Source organism: Dermatophagoides farinae, chromosome 4 (genome assembly GCF_024713945.1).
Source record: "Dermatophagoides farinae isolate YC_2012a chromosome 4, ASM2471394v1, whole genome shotgun sequence".
Lineage (NCBI taxonomy): Eukaryota > Metazoa > Arthropoda > Arachnida > Sarcoptiformes > Pyroglyphidae > Dermatophagoides > Dermatophagoides farinae.
Window position 1 is genome coordinate 3,138,213 of NC_134680.1, and position 16,405 is coordinate 3,154,617.

The window sequence follows — 16,405 nt, forward strand, 5'->3', positions numbered from 1 at the left end:
TGTCAGTATGTGTGGTACCATTTTTACTAACCAACATTTGAATCTTCTTGTTTTTGCAATACATGATGACGATGCGTAGATTCGATTCAGTTATGAAAACGTTAAGTATTTTACCATTATTTATCCGGGCGCGCGCAAACATACAAACGGGAATTTCATTCATCCATTGATCCAAATCAATGATGATTCGTTGTATTTTTTTTTCCACCAGTAATTCAATCACTAACAATCAAAAAAATAAAAAAATAATAAAATAAAAAAAATTGTAATGGTTACATATAATAAAATAAATCGCCAATAGCAAAACATCCATATATCTTGTAGGAAACATCAGAAAAACAGAAGAAATTTGTAGAAAATGAAAAATTGTTGAGACATTTTAAATGATAAATGACGAATGACAATTAGTGATAATGGCAAATAGAAATAGTTCCATTTTTTTTTTTGAATCGAATTCAAAACGATGATGATTAATGAATTTTTATTCATACGCCATCTATCAATGGTGATTGAAATCATTATAGATATATTTATTGTACCTGTTGATCTTTAGACTTTTGTTTGATAATGAGATATAAAAAAAACCCGGATTTAGATTAGTAAAGAAAAGTGATTGATAGATTCATTGATTGATCACCAATGTAGATAATGGATTAAATTAGTTCGTTCTAGTTTTTTCCAGTTAGTTTTATTGATAACAAGTGATTTTTTTTTTCTTAATTAATAACTAAATCTCAAATACCTTGATATTAGAATTCAGATTGTATTTAAGTTGAGTTCAAATTTTATGAAAGACACGATTGATTGAATTTGATTTTTTTTCATTTGAGTTTTTCTTGTTTTTTTTTAAAAATGATGAAATTAGCATTCGTCACTGTTTTGCTGTTGATCGGTTCATCATTAGCCGTCAAGGTAGGTAAATTTTTCGAGGTTTTTTCTTAAATATTAATTTACAACCCATTCTATGTTAACAGAAAGTAAATGTTCATCTGTTCTATGAGACAATATGTCCGGGTTGTCAACAGGAATTTGTGCGAAGTGTTGTACCGGCACAAAAAGCTATTGGACAATATCTGAATTTTGATCTTGTACCATGGGGTAATGCACGAATTTTCAAGAATGAATATGTTTTCGGTATCATTTGTCAACATGGTGAGGCTGAATGTTGGGGCAATGCATTCCATGCATGTGTTATTGATAAATATGATTATGAAAAGGCATTCGATTTTGTTGCTTGCTTTTTCCGTACCTACGAAAATATCAAAGATGTTAAAGGCAAATGTGAATCGGTAAAAATATTGTTGTTTATGGTCAATTTTTTCAAGATAATAATATTTTTTTTTTGTTTTAATTATCAGTGTTCCAAAGAGATGAATTTTGATTTTGCCAAAATGAAACAATGTGCCGAAGGTGATGAAGGACAAAAATTGGTGCTTGGTATGCATAATCGAACAGTTGCAATTGCTAAAGGAAAAACCGGTGTACCATGGACAGTGATTGAAAATGTTGCTACCGGGGATGATATTACTGAATATGCATGTAAAGAATTTCTTAAAGCACAAGGTGTTGAATATTGTCAAAAATATTAATAATAAAAATTTTTAACTAAATAAAATTTAAATGGAAAAATTCTGTTTCAGTTATAAATACTCTTTATTGCTCTTTACTTACGAACCAATTGAGTTCCAAAAGAACCCACTATAGATAAATAAATTAATCGCAGGAAACAGTTTGTAAAGGAGGGATAAACAAAAAAGAAAACAGCAAAAAAAGGAATATTTGAAAAAACTATTTCGACAAAAGTATGGCAGATATTGTGTAAATAGTATCATTATAACGCGTGAATTGTGACTGTGTCTCCCTCTCTCTCTCTCTCTCTATCTCTATTTGTGTGTGTGTGCGTTTGTGAGAAGAGCTCATATGAAAAAAGTTTTGTCTTTCAGTTGAATATTTTAAGGTGTTTTTTTCTATTTACTTTATCACTCACAATCCACACGTGTGTGTTTGTCTGTTTTGTTCTTATCGATTATTTTTTATTTTATTATTATTATGAAATATTAAGAATTTATTGATGACTAATTAAGAAATTTTTTTTATTTGAAATTGAAAAATTTTCTTCTGTTTTTCGTTTGTGTGTGTGTAGCTCTTTATTATTTGATACGGTATTTTTTTTTAAATTTTTTAATTTCCAAATAAAATTTGTTATTTGACTTGATTGAACATCGACATTTTTGATCTGTATTTGTCTTTATCTTTGGTTTTACTAACTGTCTGTCTGTCTTATTATCTACGGATGTGATAATGCATAATTTTGTCAATTGTGAATCCTGTAAAGATCATGGTAAATATAAAACGACAACCATTGTTTATTTGATTTGACCATTGATGTTGATTTTTTTTTCTAAAAAAGAATTCCATATTGCTGAAGAAATCCAAATTGATTGTCATCTGGATCCAAAATGTGTAAATGAAGCAATTCATGATTTAGATGAAATTATCTATTCTAAACGTTGTAATAATAATAAAGATAAATCGAAAAATATGTCATCATCATCATCATCAACAATAACAACTTCGACTACCACGACGGCTGCAGCAACGACTGTACCATCAGTTGTTGTTGATGCATTTCAAACGGCAACAGCACAAGCTGCGACAACATTAATGCCTCCAACAACAACAAGTACAAAGAAAATTTCCAATTTTTTTCATTATGGTCATCATAATAATGGTTCGGGTAATAATAATAACAATAATGGGATTACTGTAACAACAACGACGACGACCACAACAACCGGAACTTGTTATATAAAAACAACGGCATCATCATCATCATCAACAGCGAATATTCGTGCCAATAATGTTAAAATACGTTTGAAAGAGAAAACAAAGAAAAAATTAGAAGAAAAAACTGCTGGATCAGCAGCAGCAGCTGCATGTATTTCCGGTATCGTTCAAGAAACAATAACAACGACAACATTTTCAAAAATTCATGATCAAATGGCAGCTATGGCAACGGCTGATCCGGCATTAACAATGGAATTACTTGGTGCATCATTGAATATGAATCCAGCCGTAGCTGATCAATTTCATAATCATCATCACCATCATCATCATCATCATTTTCATAATCCACATCAATCATCAACATCAAAAACCGGTAGTTGTGGAACATCGCCATCACGTAATAATAATATTACCACATCCACAACGAGTACAAATAAATCTCAACAACAACAAAGGCAACCCTTGACAATGAAATTAAAAAAATTATGTAATCCATCAACAACGAATAATAGTAATCGATCACAAGAAGAATGTTGTACGAAAAAAGATGACTGCCATTGCCAAGCATGTATTCAGAGGCAAAAAATTGCCGAAGAATTAATTGCTGAAGAGGAAAGTTCCAAGAAGAAAAAACAGAAAAAGAAAAAGAATAAAAGTAATAGACAGAAAAAAGAAGATAATAAAAAAGATGATGATGTTGAACAAGAGAAAATGCACGATAATGATGGAGAGAAATCTGTGATTCGAATTAAAAAAAATTCGAAATCTGAACCTCTGAAATTGTCAAATGTCGAATCACCGGTGACTACTACTAATATTACCACCAACACCACCGCCACCGTATCGGAACAACAGTCAACGACAACAAATAAACAACAACAATCATCAAAGACATCAACTACATCGAAAAAGAATAAGAAAAATAAATCAAATCAATCGGTTGAAACGGAATTGACAGTTGCCAAAACAACTTTACAATCGACTGTAATGGCATCAAAAGAAGACCGTAAATCATCGGATGTAAATAATTCAAGTTCAAATGTTGTTAATGATTCAAATGGTGATCCAACATCGGTCGATATACAACAATGGATTAAAGTGAAAAATAAAAATAAACAACAACAGAATTCTGGAAATTCAAATACTAATACCGATTGGATTGTCGATGATGATATGACCATAGCCGGTATTGATTCTATCGATAATGACGATTATTTTAATCATAATTATAATAATAAGGATGTGTATGATTCACCAGATCAAAATGGATTCAAAGTGATACAAAGTGACAAATCACGTAAATCAATTAATACGAATGATAATGATAGCTCATCAATAACTCAAACAAATAATAATAATAGCAATAATGATAATGTTGGTGGAAGTGGTGGTGGTAGCGGTGGCCTAGGTCTTGGATCACGTACATCCTTTGGATTGAATTCGGCTGCTGCAGCATCGAAAGGTAATAATTGATGATTGAAAATGATGAAATCGTTTGATATTTATTTGACCCTTTTTTATTATTTAATATCCAAATTTATAGCAAAATTATTGGCAATAGAAGCACAGATTGCACATAGTAATAATGAATTGAAAGGTGCGGTTCAATACATAAGTGAAGCATTGGAAATTGATTCAAAGAACCCTGTTTATTATATCAATCGAGCATATTATCATGAACGGTAAGTTTGTGAATTATTGAATGATAATATATTAACGATATATTCCATTTCATTTTTTTTATATATAGTTTGAATGAATTTGAACATGCCCTTAGTGATACAGAATCAGCATTACGTTTTGACGAATGTCGTGATCATCTGGATCATGCCCTTTGTCTTAAAGCTCGTTGTTTAATCGGTTTAGAACAATATGAACAAGCGGAACAATTACTTTGTCGTATTAAAACGTTACCACATAAACCGAAATTTATACCATTCCTTGAAAAAGATTTGCTATTGTTACGTATGAAAAAACTTGTATCATGTAGCTATACGATACCATTGGCACGAATCTATGCTACTCGATATAGTATGATTGCCGATTCAATAGCTGCAATTGAACAGAATTGTCAGATTTTAATGGATAAAAAATTGAATGAATCTGACCCAAAATTACATTTATGGCTTATCAATCATCATCAACAACAACAGCAAAATTCTTCTGCATCCACAACAACAACAACAACAGATTTATTAGATTCTCTAAATGAATCGAAATGTCTATCCTCTAAAACGATGCAATATTTTTTAACAGAATCACAAAAATTCTATACAATCAATCAAAATGATTATGATGATGATGAGATATATTTCAGTGAAGAAGATGAACGTAAACAATGGTATGGTCATCCAGATCAATGGAATCGACCAAAAGATATTCTCCAACAATTGCCCGTTCATTTCGAAGATGCAAAAGAGTATGTAATTTAATTTTTCATGATGATTTTTATTTTCAATTTTTTATTCCAAAAACAAAACTATAGACCACCAAATTCAAAGGGACAGAAAGCCTTATGGATCGGAAATGTATCACCCAGTTGTTCATTGACATTTGTTACGAATTTATTCATGAAATTTGGTAATGTTACATTCTGTAAGATATTTCCAAATGAACAAAGATCACCGGATGTGGCCTATCTATTATTACATTATGATAATGATATATCTCCTCGTTTAGTCATGTCTTATTTCAAGGTAAATTCATTCGATCTTAATCTAATTCGAAACTTTGATTAACTATTAGGAAATTTAGAAAATACTGTCGTTTTTTTGTATAACATTTTTGAACGACTGTTACAAAAATATGGTAAAGGTTTCGACATCGGGCATGACCTCGATTTATTCTTTGATGACCATGCTTTAATTTAAGAATAAATTTTTTCCAACTTTGACCACCGAAAGTGGTGGCTGGCCTCTGTTTTTCGACCCATTAAAAATCGAAATTTTAGCCATTTTGATTTTTGCTCGTGGTGACCCCGACCAAAGAGTTAAAATTCATCTGACCACTCAATGCGAATTCCACATGTCCTGGGAGTTGAAAAAAATTATGGGCATAATTCTTCCTCAACTCATCCTTTCTCAAGAGCGGATCAAAATCCGGTCGACCGCTATCAACATTCAGTATAGACTGCTAGCAATTTCAATGGGCAATGCCATTGGCAGAGTGGCTGACGGCACATGAATTGCATTGACGGTTATGCGATTTTCAAAATTGGAAAGAATTTGGAATTTTTGGTCAACCAAATTTTTTTGTTGACTTTTTGGTTAGCGGAAAACGTGTCGTGCGATAATTGATCAAAATTTTTTAAAAATTTCATTTTGACGCATATTTTTCCTATGGCTGAATAACACAGTGGGTGATAGCGGCCGACCGGATTTTGATCCGCTCTTGAGAAAGGATGAGTTGAGGAAAAATTACGCCCATAATTTTTTACAACTCTCAGGACATGTGGAATTTGCATTGAGTGGTCAGATGAATTTTAACTCTTTGGTCGGGGTCACCACGAGCAAAAATCAAAATGGCTAAAATTTCGATTTTTAATGGGTCGAAAAACAGAGGCCGGCCACCACTTCCGGTGGTCAAAGTTGGAAAAAATTTATTTTTAAATTAAAGTATGGTTATCGAAGAATAAATCGAGGTCATGCCCGATGTCGAAACCTTTACCATATTTTTGTGACAGTCGATCAAAAATGTTATACAAAAAAACGACAGTATTTTCTAAATTTCCTAATATATTTTTTACTTTAGGATAAAATCGTTCCCGGAATTTCCAAAGATGACAACTGCCCATTATTGATTCGTTTCCGTAATAAAAATGACAAGATTGATGATGCATCGAATGATTCGAATTCATTACCAACTACAACATCGGCTAATGGTTCAAATGCGGCTATCGCTGCATCCACTAGCGGTTCAAATTCTCCATCATCGAAAACAGTATCCGAATGTTATTATTATCGTACGACTGGTTGTGATCGTCAACATTGTACGTTTCGTCATGTTTTAGGTAATAAAGGAATCGACAAACAAACATGGATGAGGAAGAAAAATTAATCTCCACACAGCAGATACACCTAAATATTCTTCATACCAATCATTTAACGCATTGACTACCAAGTGGCTCATATATGACATATGAGTGGTGAATATATTGTTGAATTAAAAACACACATATAATACCTACAAAATCTATTCTATTATTCTATTATATAATATAATTATTTAATACATTAATCGCTGTATTTTGAATAATTCTATATTTTTCAATAACGAAATGAATTTCATGAAAAAAAGAAAAATTTAACATTTATATGTCATTTATGAATGGTGTTGTGGCTTATAAATCGGCGCGTTTGGTAAATGGTAGTAGTAGTGGTTTGACTTTGATGTAAAAAAAAAAATTTTGTTTTTGTTTATTATTATTTCGACAAATGTTCACATTTTAGCTATTGTGGTGGCAGTGGGCTAAAAGGAAAAGAAAAATGTAGGCGTTATTTTTTCTGGTTATAATTTTACAATGAAACAAAAAAAAGGTAGTAGTATTTATTAATGTTGATTTTATTTTTAATTAATAACACTTGTAATGTTATTGTTAACAATTGTTGTGGTGGTGGTACAATGTCCAATACAGATGGCTGACATTGTGGTTGTATCCCTCTCCTCCACTTCATCAACATACTTATTTTTTTTTTTATTCTCCCCAACAATCGATCACATTTTGCGCTTCTTGGTTTGATGATGTATCTGATAATTCAGTGAATGATTGATTTGACTCGGGTCTTATTCTTGTGTTTGTGTTGTTGTTTTTGTTGTTGCTGTTGTTTCGTGACCAGATTTTATATTTTCAGCTGAAAATTTTTTTCGCAGTTTTTTTTCACTACCTACCTGTATGAAAAAAAATAATGGTTTCTGATGACGAAAGATGTGTTGATCACAATTGATAGTTGATTTTAATTTTTATTTATAACTATCTTTCTTATTTAAATTCTTGAGAATCTTTCATCATTATCACTATCATTGCTGTTATCATTTGATTGTCTGAATTATTTAAAATCAAAGATGGCTTCATCATCATCAAATCATGTTGGGACCATCATCATCCACAGGCAATCGTCTTATGCCATCATTATCCAATCCGGGTGATATTGCTGTATGGTTACATAATAAATTATCTTCCGATGATATTTGGTCAGGTATGTCTGTCAAGATGATTAATCCAATTCAACAAATTTTCAACCTTTCTTTCTCCACCATCATAATCACCAACAAACAGACAAAAGTAGTATCATTTCACAACTAAATGCTGACATGTTAACGACGATTAAATCCTGTTTTACCGAATTACAATTAAATGTTAAGCTGAAATTATTGTTATCATTTTTGCATTTACCGAAACGAAATCTCGATGATGTATGATTTATTTGTTGAATAAATAAAAATTTTTTCAAATAAAAATACTTTTTTTTAAACTTTCTTAAAAAAAACTCATAGTGGAAAAATGAACTAGAAGATCTGATTCGTATCGCTACCGATGATTCCGATCCATGGGTATCAGTCGTTGCTGAATTATTGGAAAATTATCCACGTCATGGATCAATTGATTTAGATCCAACATCATCGTCATTTTCTGAATTGAGTAGTGAACTTAAAAAACTGGGTATGTAAATTACATCCACACGCACACATTTTTTAAATCATAGCTATTCTTTTTTATTTTGTCTTCAAAAAAGTGAAAAAACAAGATCAAAAAATTCTCCCATTAGAAAGTCTTTTCCTAAATCGTTGGGCATTCCATAGTCAATTTGGACAGCCCGCACAACCTGTTAAACATTTTCAATTAAAACGTAAAGCTAAATCAGCTACATTACGTGCCGAATTATTACAAAAAGGTAACACAATACTAATCATTTTATTCATTTAGAAAAAATTTTAAAACTGGAATTTTTTTTCTCATATATAGCTACTGATCTATCAAGTGGAAGACGGCCATCTACCGGTCCAACTGTACCGATACGATGTCGTGGATTAAATTCTAGCGATTCAAGTAAAAAGAATTCATATATTTTTTCAGTATCTTATATTCTATATTTATTTTATCTTTATAGCTCCTTATAAAGGAATACCTAGTCGCAATAATTTTGGTTCATATTCGAATTCATCATTTAAATCGGGTTTAAGTCGTTTATCATCTACACCAGGTGGCTATGCCGGTGGTAGTCGTTCAGCACGATTAGCTGCATCTAATATAGGCAGTTCTGGTATGAAACGTGATGGTGGAATCGTTTTATTGGATATTTATGAAGCACCATCGGCGACCAATCAACGTGATCTAAAACGGCAACGTAAAGATAAAGAAAAAGAGAAACAACAGGAAAAATCGGAAAAACAGCAACAACAAGCATCTTCATCAGCGACCTCATCGACTACGCCTACGGTTACCTTATCCTCTTCGAATATTAGTTTATCGAAAACAAAACTAACATCAACATCATCGATAGATGATGATCATTTTGTGGAACGGCAATCATTTCAACAAAAATCTGATGATTCAACCACGAAGACCAACATTACAACAACACCATTACAAGCATCAAGAAATTCATTGCTTAACCGAAATGATTCAGTAGATAATGGAAATGAATCAACAGTAATTAGAACTGCAACCATTCAAAGTGTGGTTCAAGAAAATCTGTCCAAATTTCAAAATACCAAAAATGTTGATAACATAATTCCATCTCAACAATCGCATTCACAACCACAGAATTCTCTTATGAGCAATACGAGTAATCAACTACCGTCATTTAATCAACAACGACAAATATTAGCATCAAAATCAACACCAGATTATGCTGCTGGTTTAACCCCTGTACAATCGACATCTGTTATAACCACAGCGCCAACGAATCTTAAAATGACCGATTCACGTATCAATCAACAAATGTCTTCGATTGAATCAACACCCGTACAATCTCTAACACAATCATCATCATCATTATACCATGAACAACAGCCGCAGCAGCAACAACAACAATCTTCGCCATTGAAAACGACTACTCAATCGATGTATCAACAAAATCAAAATTCATCCAATCAATTCAATAATAATCAACAACAGCAGCAGCAGCAACCTCAAATTACCAATATTCGAACACCAGCAGGATCTTCTCAATTCACCATGTTGAATCAATCATTGATGGCACAACGATCACAATCTAAACAACAGCAACAACCACAACAATCGGATATTCGAGTTCCTTTACAACAACAAATGCTTGCCTATCAACAACAGCAACAAAATCGAAATAGCAATTTCACAAGTAACGTTCAACAATTACAACAAAATCCGTATCGAAATTTACCACAACAATCACAAACATCACCATCAACGCAACAATTTGCACAACAGGGACGACCTACACCTAGCTCTTTTGGTCAACAAAATCGTCCTCAATCACAACAGCAAGCATTCCAGACATCATTTGGAATGTATGATGGACCACCACCACCCTCACAACAGCAGCAACAACAGCCAAGATTACCACAATCAACATTATCTTTACAAGGGCTATCACCATCGGCTGAACAACTAATGCGAGAAATAACCAATAAATTCCCTCACTTGAATCCTCAAATCCTTAAGACTATTTATGATTTTTTAAATGGCTGTCCAAATCCATCACCAGAATTGGGACCACAACGACAATTTCGACTTGGTGAAACAATCGAATTAAGAAAACGTTTGCCCGATCAACCGGAAACGCGGTTAATTGTCGAAACACAACTCCTTATCGATTATGATAAAAAAACATGTAAAAAATTGGAAAATCTCAAAACATTGCCGGATTTTCGAACAGTCGGAATTGTGGGCAATCCACATCAGCAACAACAATTCAATTTACAATCTGGTCAAGGAGGAGGGATGCCCATTCGAATGTTTCAAACGGTTGGACCAAGAGGAGGACTATCGACCGTGGTTGGTACACCACGTATGATGATGACATCTAATCGTGCTGGGGTTCCAGTCACATTCATGGCTATAAATCCATCGTTTTTACAGCAATCACAACAACAGCATCAACAGCAGCAGCAGCAACAACAACAAGTGCCATCAACAACAGGAAATCAATCACCAACAACACCGGCAATGCAATATTCACATCTACAGCAAAGAGTTTAACTATTTAACGCACACACACACACACACACACATCCATCTTGAATATAGCTTTCTCATCAATCGCAACAAGAACCCATAAAATGTTGGACCTGAATACTATTGACTTATATTTTTCTTATAATAATATATAACAATTTATATTTCTTAACGACCACCAAATGAGCGCATCATGCATATAAATAATTGGTCTTTTTGTATAAAATTAATTCATTGACCACAAACAACAAACATGTTATACCGCAGATTTCGGTAATTTTATTCTTTTTAAGATTATAATAAATTTTTCTCAATAAAAATATGGCCACGAATAAGACGTTTAAATAAATAGAAAAACCTTTATGACACAAATGAATTGTTTTTTAATTCCATTATTTGGAATCGATAAAAATCGTTATAATCCAACCTATAAAAAACAAATGATAAATTTGAAAAAAAATCCACCTCTTCTAAGATATGTACACAAACCTTGCAACAAATGGAAACATCATATGATATTCACAATTATCGGAATAAATCTTTTTCAACAGCTGGCTTACTAATGAATCAAATTCGGTGTTTGCTTTGTCAATGATATCTTTGATCGTAAACGATCTATTAGTATTAGTAGTAGTTTGTCCTCCTACTTTGGTTTGATGATTATCTGATAAACCGCCAAATATTCGATTAGAAAAATAAAGTTTATTCAATTTTTCATGAATTAAATCTTCATCTACTTCGGAATTAGCAGCCGAATCGAATTCACGTGCAAGATTTTTGCTAATGCTGCTTGACGTTGTTGTTGGCTTTGTGGGTGATTGATTGGAAGACTTTAAAGATTGACCAAAAAAACAACTACTTTCCATCATTGTTGATTGATCTTCAGCATCGATTGAATCCTATTTGAAAACGATTAATTAATGTCATTAGACCATAGATTAGATATATACAAAATATTGATAAAAAATATTTCTAAACATACTTTCAATAAATGAGATAATTCAATACAAAGTGTAAATATCTTGATAATGATGGTCGTAATCTCCAATGATGTCAGAAAACAACTACTGAAACAGTGTTCAAGAAATTTTTCATGACATTCAATCACCGAATCAAGACTTGAGCCACGTTTAGTGATTTGACTAATGAATTGTGAAAATGATGGATCGATTACTTCGAATGCATAGAAATAATGAAAATTTCGAACAAAAGCAATCATTTTATAACGTAATGCAAATGCTTTCTTATGGATAGATTTGAATGATTTAGCCAATAATCGGGCATGATTTGTTTGATCTTGTTGTTGATCCGTTTTACCACTACTGTTGGTCAATTGATTCAACAACGTAAGCGTATCACAACGTTTTAGCTGAACATTCAAAATATTATCTTTCCATGTTTCTTCAAGTTCCATTTCAGCATAACGACATAGGAAAATATAACGGAAAAGTAATTCATAGCAAACGACAGATTTCTGCGTGAAAATCAATGATAATGGGAATGGTACATCGAATTTGAGCATTAATGATTCGTAACAAAATAATTTTGATGATTCACAAGCATTCATTTCGTTCATAACAATGGACTTTTTTTTCAACGTCGAAGTGTTAGACTTGTTATCCATTGATTTGGAATTGGGTGAATTATTTTTGTTGTTCAAATATCTTGGTGGTCGGCGAATAATTGAATCAATTGAATCGTCGTTCGCGTTGAATTCTTGATCTTCAATTACAGAACTTATAATTGAACGATTAAGAGCAACATCATCATCATCATCTTCGGCATCTTCATCACATCGAAGTAGATACGATGATGATGGCGAAGGATCATTTGCGAATGATGTATTAAAAGAATTATCCTCTTGAGTTGCAAATGGTTTCATAATCTGATAGATTTGTTTTAGAAACGATTTTCCAACAAATTCAACATGTGGATCATCTTTTAGATATTGTCTATCGGAATGACAAACCGATATACCTAATGCCATACCCATCATTGAATCTAAACGATGTTGAACCACAGAATCCGTACGTTTACAAAGATCTTTAGAGGCGAATTTCATAAAATGTACAATAAAATCACCCATTGATAGAAGCATATAATGCCGCACAGCATTGAATGTTTCGACCAATTGAGATTCATGAACAAGGATATGCAATAGTTGGGAACTGGCTTCTTCATAAGCTGATTGTATCGGTGCTAAATAAGTGGATTCATCGAATGAATAATAAATCTCTTCTGGTTTCGGAGTAAAAATGGCGGCCATTGTACTGGCAGGTTGTGCGGGTGCACCACCACCACCACCCGAATGATTTGATGCATTCGATGAAGATGATGAAGCCATCGAATATGCAAAAGATGTATTATCAGTCATCATTGGGTTGGTCGAATGATGTTGGTGATGACCATAATAATTATTATTAGCATTAGGATTATTCATGAACATGAACGGACTATTTCCTCCTCCAATCGTATTCATAACGGCATTCGATCCATAATGTTTTGGAACAAACGATGATGCAGCATCACTTTGAAGAACACTGCTGCCTACCGTCGTTGTTGCACCTAGATTATGCATTTGATGCTGTTGTTGTTGATTTTGTTGTTGGAATATCGATTGAGGTATCGGAATGACTTTAGAAGATTTCAGGAACAGTTGTTTTACCTTATTGATGATCGATACATATTTACCAGTTTTATAAATGACTTGTTCGTATTTACGAAGAAAACATGGTGTTTTTGAGGAATTTATACGATAACGAACATCCCAATATTTACTATATGTTTTGAGAGATATATTATTATAAACAAAAATCACAATAGTTAATTGCTTCTTATAACTTACTCATTAAATTTGCCAAAATCATCATCATATTCGTCATCAGATTCGACAAGATCCGTATCATTATGATGATGTGATTGATTCTGTGATTGAATACTGCTGCTATTATTCAAACCATCAGTTGCCGATCGGCCATTTTGATGGCTGTTGCCAGATGTTCCAGCGTAGTAAGTACCACCACCCATCACACCGACACTTTGATGGCTATGTGTATCTTCAATAAAAAATTCTTTACGTGGATCACCAATCTCTCCATAGTAGATCCATGTTTTCATTATATCAAAATAAGGTATGGCAGCTGATTTAGTGAGCATTAGACAAAGCTCAAGAGCATTATTATCCATTCCTTGTATGGATTTAGTTTTTTCATGTAACAAAGTGAGAACAGCACCACCGACACTTTTGTTTTTATAAAGTTTGGCACAAATTTCTTTCAATAGGGCAAATGTTGAAAAATAAGGAAGTAAAATGAAAAACATTTTCTGTAGGAATAGGTCATTTTTCATCAAAGAATCTTCCATCTGACATATGGTCATATTATAATCATAAAGATGTTGATGAATACTAGCTACTAATGCCTGATTGACCAGACCATATACACGAGATTCAACAAAACTAATAATAGTCGAATAATGATAACAGATTTTAAGAATTCTTTGCGTAGTTACGGCGAAAAAATGATCCGTACTAGGATCAAGTATTAACTTATAATGGCTTGAATCTTGTGACCGTAGAAGACGAATGAAACGGCCCTCGATACCCTGTGATTTAAATTAAAATGATTAAAACATCTAAAAAAGTTACGAAACTTACAATTAGAACAAAAAGGAGATCCCTGAGTAAAAGCTGTTCTTGTTCTTGTACCGGATACGTTCCGAGTGTATTGAAACAATCATTCTCTTTAGGCCAATCACATGGATGAAAATCTCGAGATAAATATGGCGGTATCTTGCGACTTTGATTATGATTATGTTGATGATTTGAAATGGTTTTCTTCGAATTCAAAACTGTCGTTGACGTCTGTGATTTAAATGATATATCATTTGTATCATCTTGACCGTTTTGTCCACTATCAACATTAGTGATCATTGGTGATGCCAAAAGACTTGGATTATGACCACCTTTCGGTGTTTGTAATGATCGTAGTGGACTTTTTGCCTCTATTGATCTTGCTCCAAGTGTTTTTGATTTGACTATATTATTCGAATGTTCAGCAGCGGACATTTGATATTTGAGTGGATTAAAATCTTGTTGATTGACCATATTCAACAAAGCAGATGTGGCTGATGATGGCCTTGACACACGTGGTGATGTTTGATTCGTTCGACGATAAATCTGTGTAGAAATTTGGTTATTTTTTGTCGTCGAATTTGGACAGAATTTACTCTTGCTCTGTACGATATCATTGTAATTGTTCATAAAGTTGCTCATCTATAATCAACAATCAAATCAATCAATAAATTGTTTTTTGACAGAATAAATCCTTACATTTTTATCTTCACGAACTCGAACCATAAATCTAACGAATGGATCAACTTCTCTGGAGCTATATCATTGGAATTAAACATGGTCATTTTTAATTTTAAATGACAGTAGCATTTTTCAACAAAAAAAAACTTACTTTTGGCATTTCAATGGATTATATTGTTCAACAAATTTTGGATTATCACTTAAACGATTATAGAATATGGAAAACGGTTTTGATGATTGCCGATTGAGACCTTTTTCAAAACGTTCGGCGATTGTTTCACGATTAAAATTTTTAGCTTCTGAAACACTAAATGATGATGATTGTGTTGGTGGGAGAAAAAAATTCGATAATTCAATAAACAAAATAGAAAGTTTTCGAACTTACTTAAACAAACGAAACAATTCGGATACAGAATTTTCAAGCTCATATTTATTCATATTTGATGATGATGATTGATGAATTGTAGCTGTCGATGATGATGTAGGTGATTGGGATGATAATGTTGAATATCGTTGTTGTTGATGACTGTTGAATTTTCGATTCATATTCGATGGCTGTTGTTGTTGTTGTTGTTGTTGATGCTGTTGTCGTCGGTGATCCATTTTTTTCATTTATAAATCAAATTAATCAACAAATTTTCTTTTTCGAATTTTCATTTCAAAAACACAAACAAAAACAAAAAAAAATCCAGGACATAGATATGAACACAATGAACTTAATCACGAAATATATATAATTTAACGGTGAAAATCGCGTGAATAAAGCAACGAAAAACATTTACATTATACTCACATCCAAACGTGTGCTTTTCTCTTTTACTCGAATTGTGTTTATTTGTTTCATTTCTCTTCCCCCGCCGCTAAATAATATTGAAGATGATGGAGTCGATCTTATTCTCCTTGTATGTCAATTGTGCGCATGACATTTGTATTTTTTTTCACATGAATTTTGTTGAAAAAAATTCGAATTAAAGAATTATTACATTACATACATATTCTGAAAATAACAACAGCATTTTTTCATTTTGTTGTCGTTTCACCCACACACATAATACAATAATCATCATTCTTCATCACTTGAATCATTACTACTGCTTTTTATGACATTTTACAAAATTGAAATACTGTTTGATGATGATGATGATGATGAT

At 32.5% G+C, this 16,405-nt stretch overlaps 4 protein-coding genes across 7 annotated transcripts; 3 read left to right on the top strand and 1 right to left on the bottom strand.

Moving 5' to 3' along the window:
• The first annotated feature begins 752 nt into the window (after window positions 1-752).
• LOC124490063 (gamma-interferon-inducible lysosomal thiol reductase) lies at window positions 753-1,647 on the top strand. The gene is made up of 3 exons (XM_047052535.2): window positions 753-912; window positions 975-1,289; window positions 1,359-1,647. The coding sequence occupies exons 1-3, from the start codon at window positions 853-855 to the stop codon at window positions 1,587-1,589; spliced, it is 606 nt and encodes a 201-aa protein (XP_046908491.2). The 5' UTR covers window positions 753-852; the 3' UTR covers window positions 1,590-1,647.
• A 242-nt stretch (window positions 1,648-1,889) lies between these two features.
• LOC124489920 (uncharacterized) lies at window positions 1,890-7,088 on the top strand. 4 transcript variants are annotated; one of them, XM_047052343.2, is made up of 6 exons: window positions 1,890-2,341; window positions 2,411-4,249; window positions 4,331-4,469; window positions 4,538-5,206; window positions 5,273-5,483; window positions 6,538-7,088. In XM_047052343.2, the coding sequence occupies exons 1-6, from the start codon at window positions 2,302-2,304 to the stop codon at window positions 6,841-6,843; spliced, it is 3,204 nt and encodes a 1,067-aa protein (XP_046908299.2). In that variant the 5' UTR covers window positions 1,890-2,301; the 3' UTR covers window positions 6,844-7,088. The 4 variants fall into 4 exon arrangements, with proteins under 4 accessions (XP_046908299.2, XP_075586784.1, XP_075586785.1 ...); XM_075730669.1 differs by having other exon boundaries at window positions 2,411-4,154; window positions 4,302-4,469; XM_075730670.1 differs by lacking the exon at window positions 6,538-7,088 and adding an exon at window positions 5,542-6,531.
• Window positions 7,089-7,221: 133 nt separating this feature from the next.
• Window positions 7,222-11,274, top strand: LOC124489929 (uncharacterized). Its single transcript, XM_047052354.2, has 6 exons — window positions 7,222-7,982; window positions 8,063-8,199; window positions 8,281-8,446; window positions 8,520-8,678; window positions 8,750-8,833; window positions 8,895-11,274. The coding sequence occupies exons 1-6, from the start codon at window positions 7,871-7,873 to the stop codon at window positions 10,964-10,966; spliced, it is 2,730 nt and encodes a 909-aa protein (XP_046908310.2). The 5' UTR covers window positions 7,222-7,870; the 3' UTR covers window positions 10,967-11,274.
• Window positions 11,197-16,344, bottom strand: LOC124489914 (uncharacterized). The gene is made up of 8 exons (XM_047052335.2): window positions 15,640-16,344; window positions 15,406-15,561; window positions 15,273-15,330; window positions 14,598-15,215; window positions 13,788-14,545; window positions 11,925-13,719; window positions 11,432-11,841; window positions 11,197-11,369 (listed from the first exon to the last, which is right to left on the bottom strand). Exons 1-8 carry the CDS (start codon window positions 15,864-15,866, stop codon window positions 11,303-11,305), a joined length of 4,089 nt encoding a protein of 1,362 aa, XP_046908291.2. The 5' UTR covers window positions 15,867-16,344; the 3' UTR covers window positions 11,197-11,302.
• Between the last annotated feature and the right edge of the window lie 61 nt (window positions 16,345-16,405).

Excerpts from the sequence above, each read along its gene's own strand:
- LOC124490063 (XM_047052535.2), top strand. The coding sequence starts at position 853 with ATGATGAAATTAGCATTCGTCACTGTTTTGCTGTTGATCGGTTCATCA. Across the intron at positions 913-974 it reads GTTCATCATTAGCCGTCAAG|AAAGTAAATGTTCATCTGTT; the intron begins GTAGGTAAATTT and ends CTATGTTAACAG. Across the intron at positions 1,290-1,358 it reads TTAAAGGCAAATGTGAATCG|TGTTCCAAAGAGATGAATTT; the intron begins GTAAAAATATTG and ends TTTAATTATCAG.
- LOC124489920 (XM_047052343.2), top strand. The coding sequence starts at position 2,302 with ATGCATAATTTTGTCAATTGTGAATCCTGTAAAGATCATG. Across the intron at positions 2,342-2,410 it reads TGAATCCTGTAAAGATCATG|AATTCCATATTGCTGAAGAA; the intron begins GTAAATATAAAA and ends TTTCTAAAAAAG. Across the intron at positions 5,207-5,272 it reads CATTTCGAAGATGCAAAAGA|ACCACCAAATTCAAAGGGAC; the intron begins GTATGTAATTTA and ends ACAAAACTATAG.
- LOC124489929 (XM_047052354.2), top strand. The coding sequence starts at position 7,871 with ATGTTGGGACCATCATCATCCACAGGCAATCGTCTTATGCCATCATTA. Across the intron at positions 8,200-8,280 it reads CGAAACGAAATCTCGATGAT|TGGAAAAATGAACTAGAAGA; the intron begins GTATGATTTATT and ends AAAAACTCATAG. Across the intron at positions 8,679-8,749 it reads TGCCGAATTATTACAAAAAG|CTACTGATCTATCAAGTGGA; the intron begins GTAACACAATAC and ends TCTCATATATAG.
- LOC124489914 (XM_047052335.2), bottom strand. The coding sequence starts at position 15,866 with ATGAAAAAAATGGATCACCGACGACAACAGCATCAACAACAACAACAA. Across the intron at positions 15,331-15,405 it reads AATCCATTGAAATGCCAAAA|CTCCAGAGAAGTTGATCCAT; the intron begins GTAAGTTTTTTT and ends CCAATGATATAG. Across the intron at positions 15,216-15,272 it reads GAGTTCGTGAAGATAAAAAT|ATGAGCAACTTTATGAACAA; the intron begins GTAAGGATTTAT and ends TGTTGATTATAG.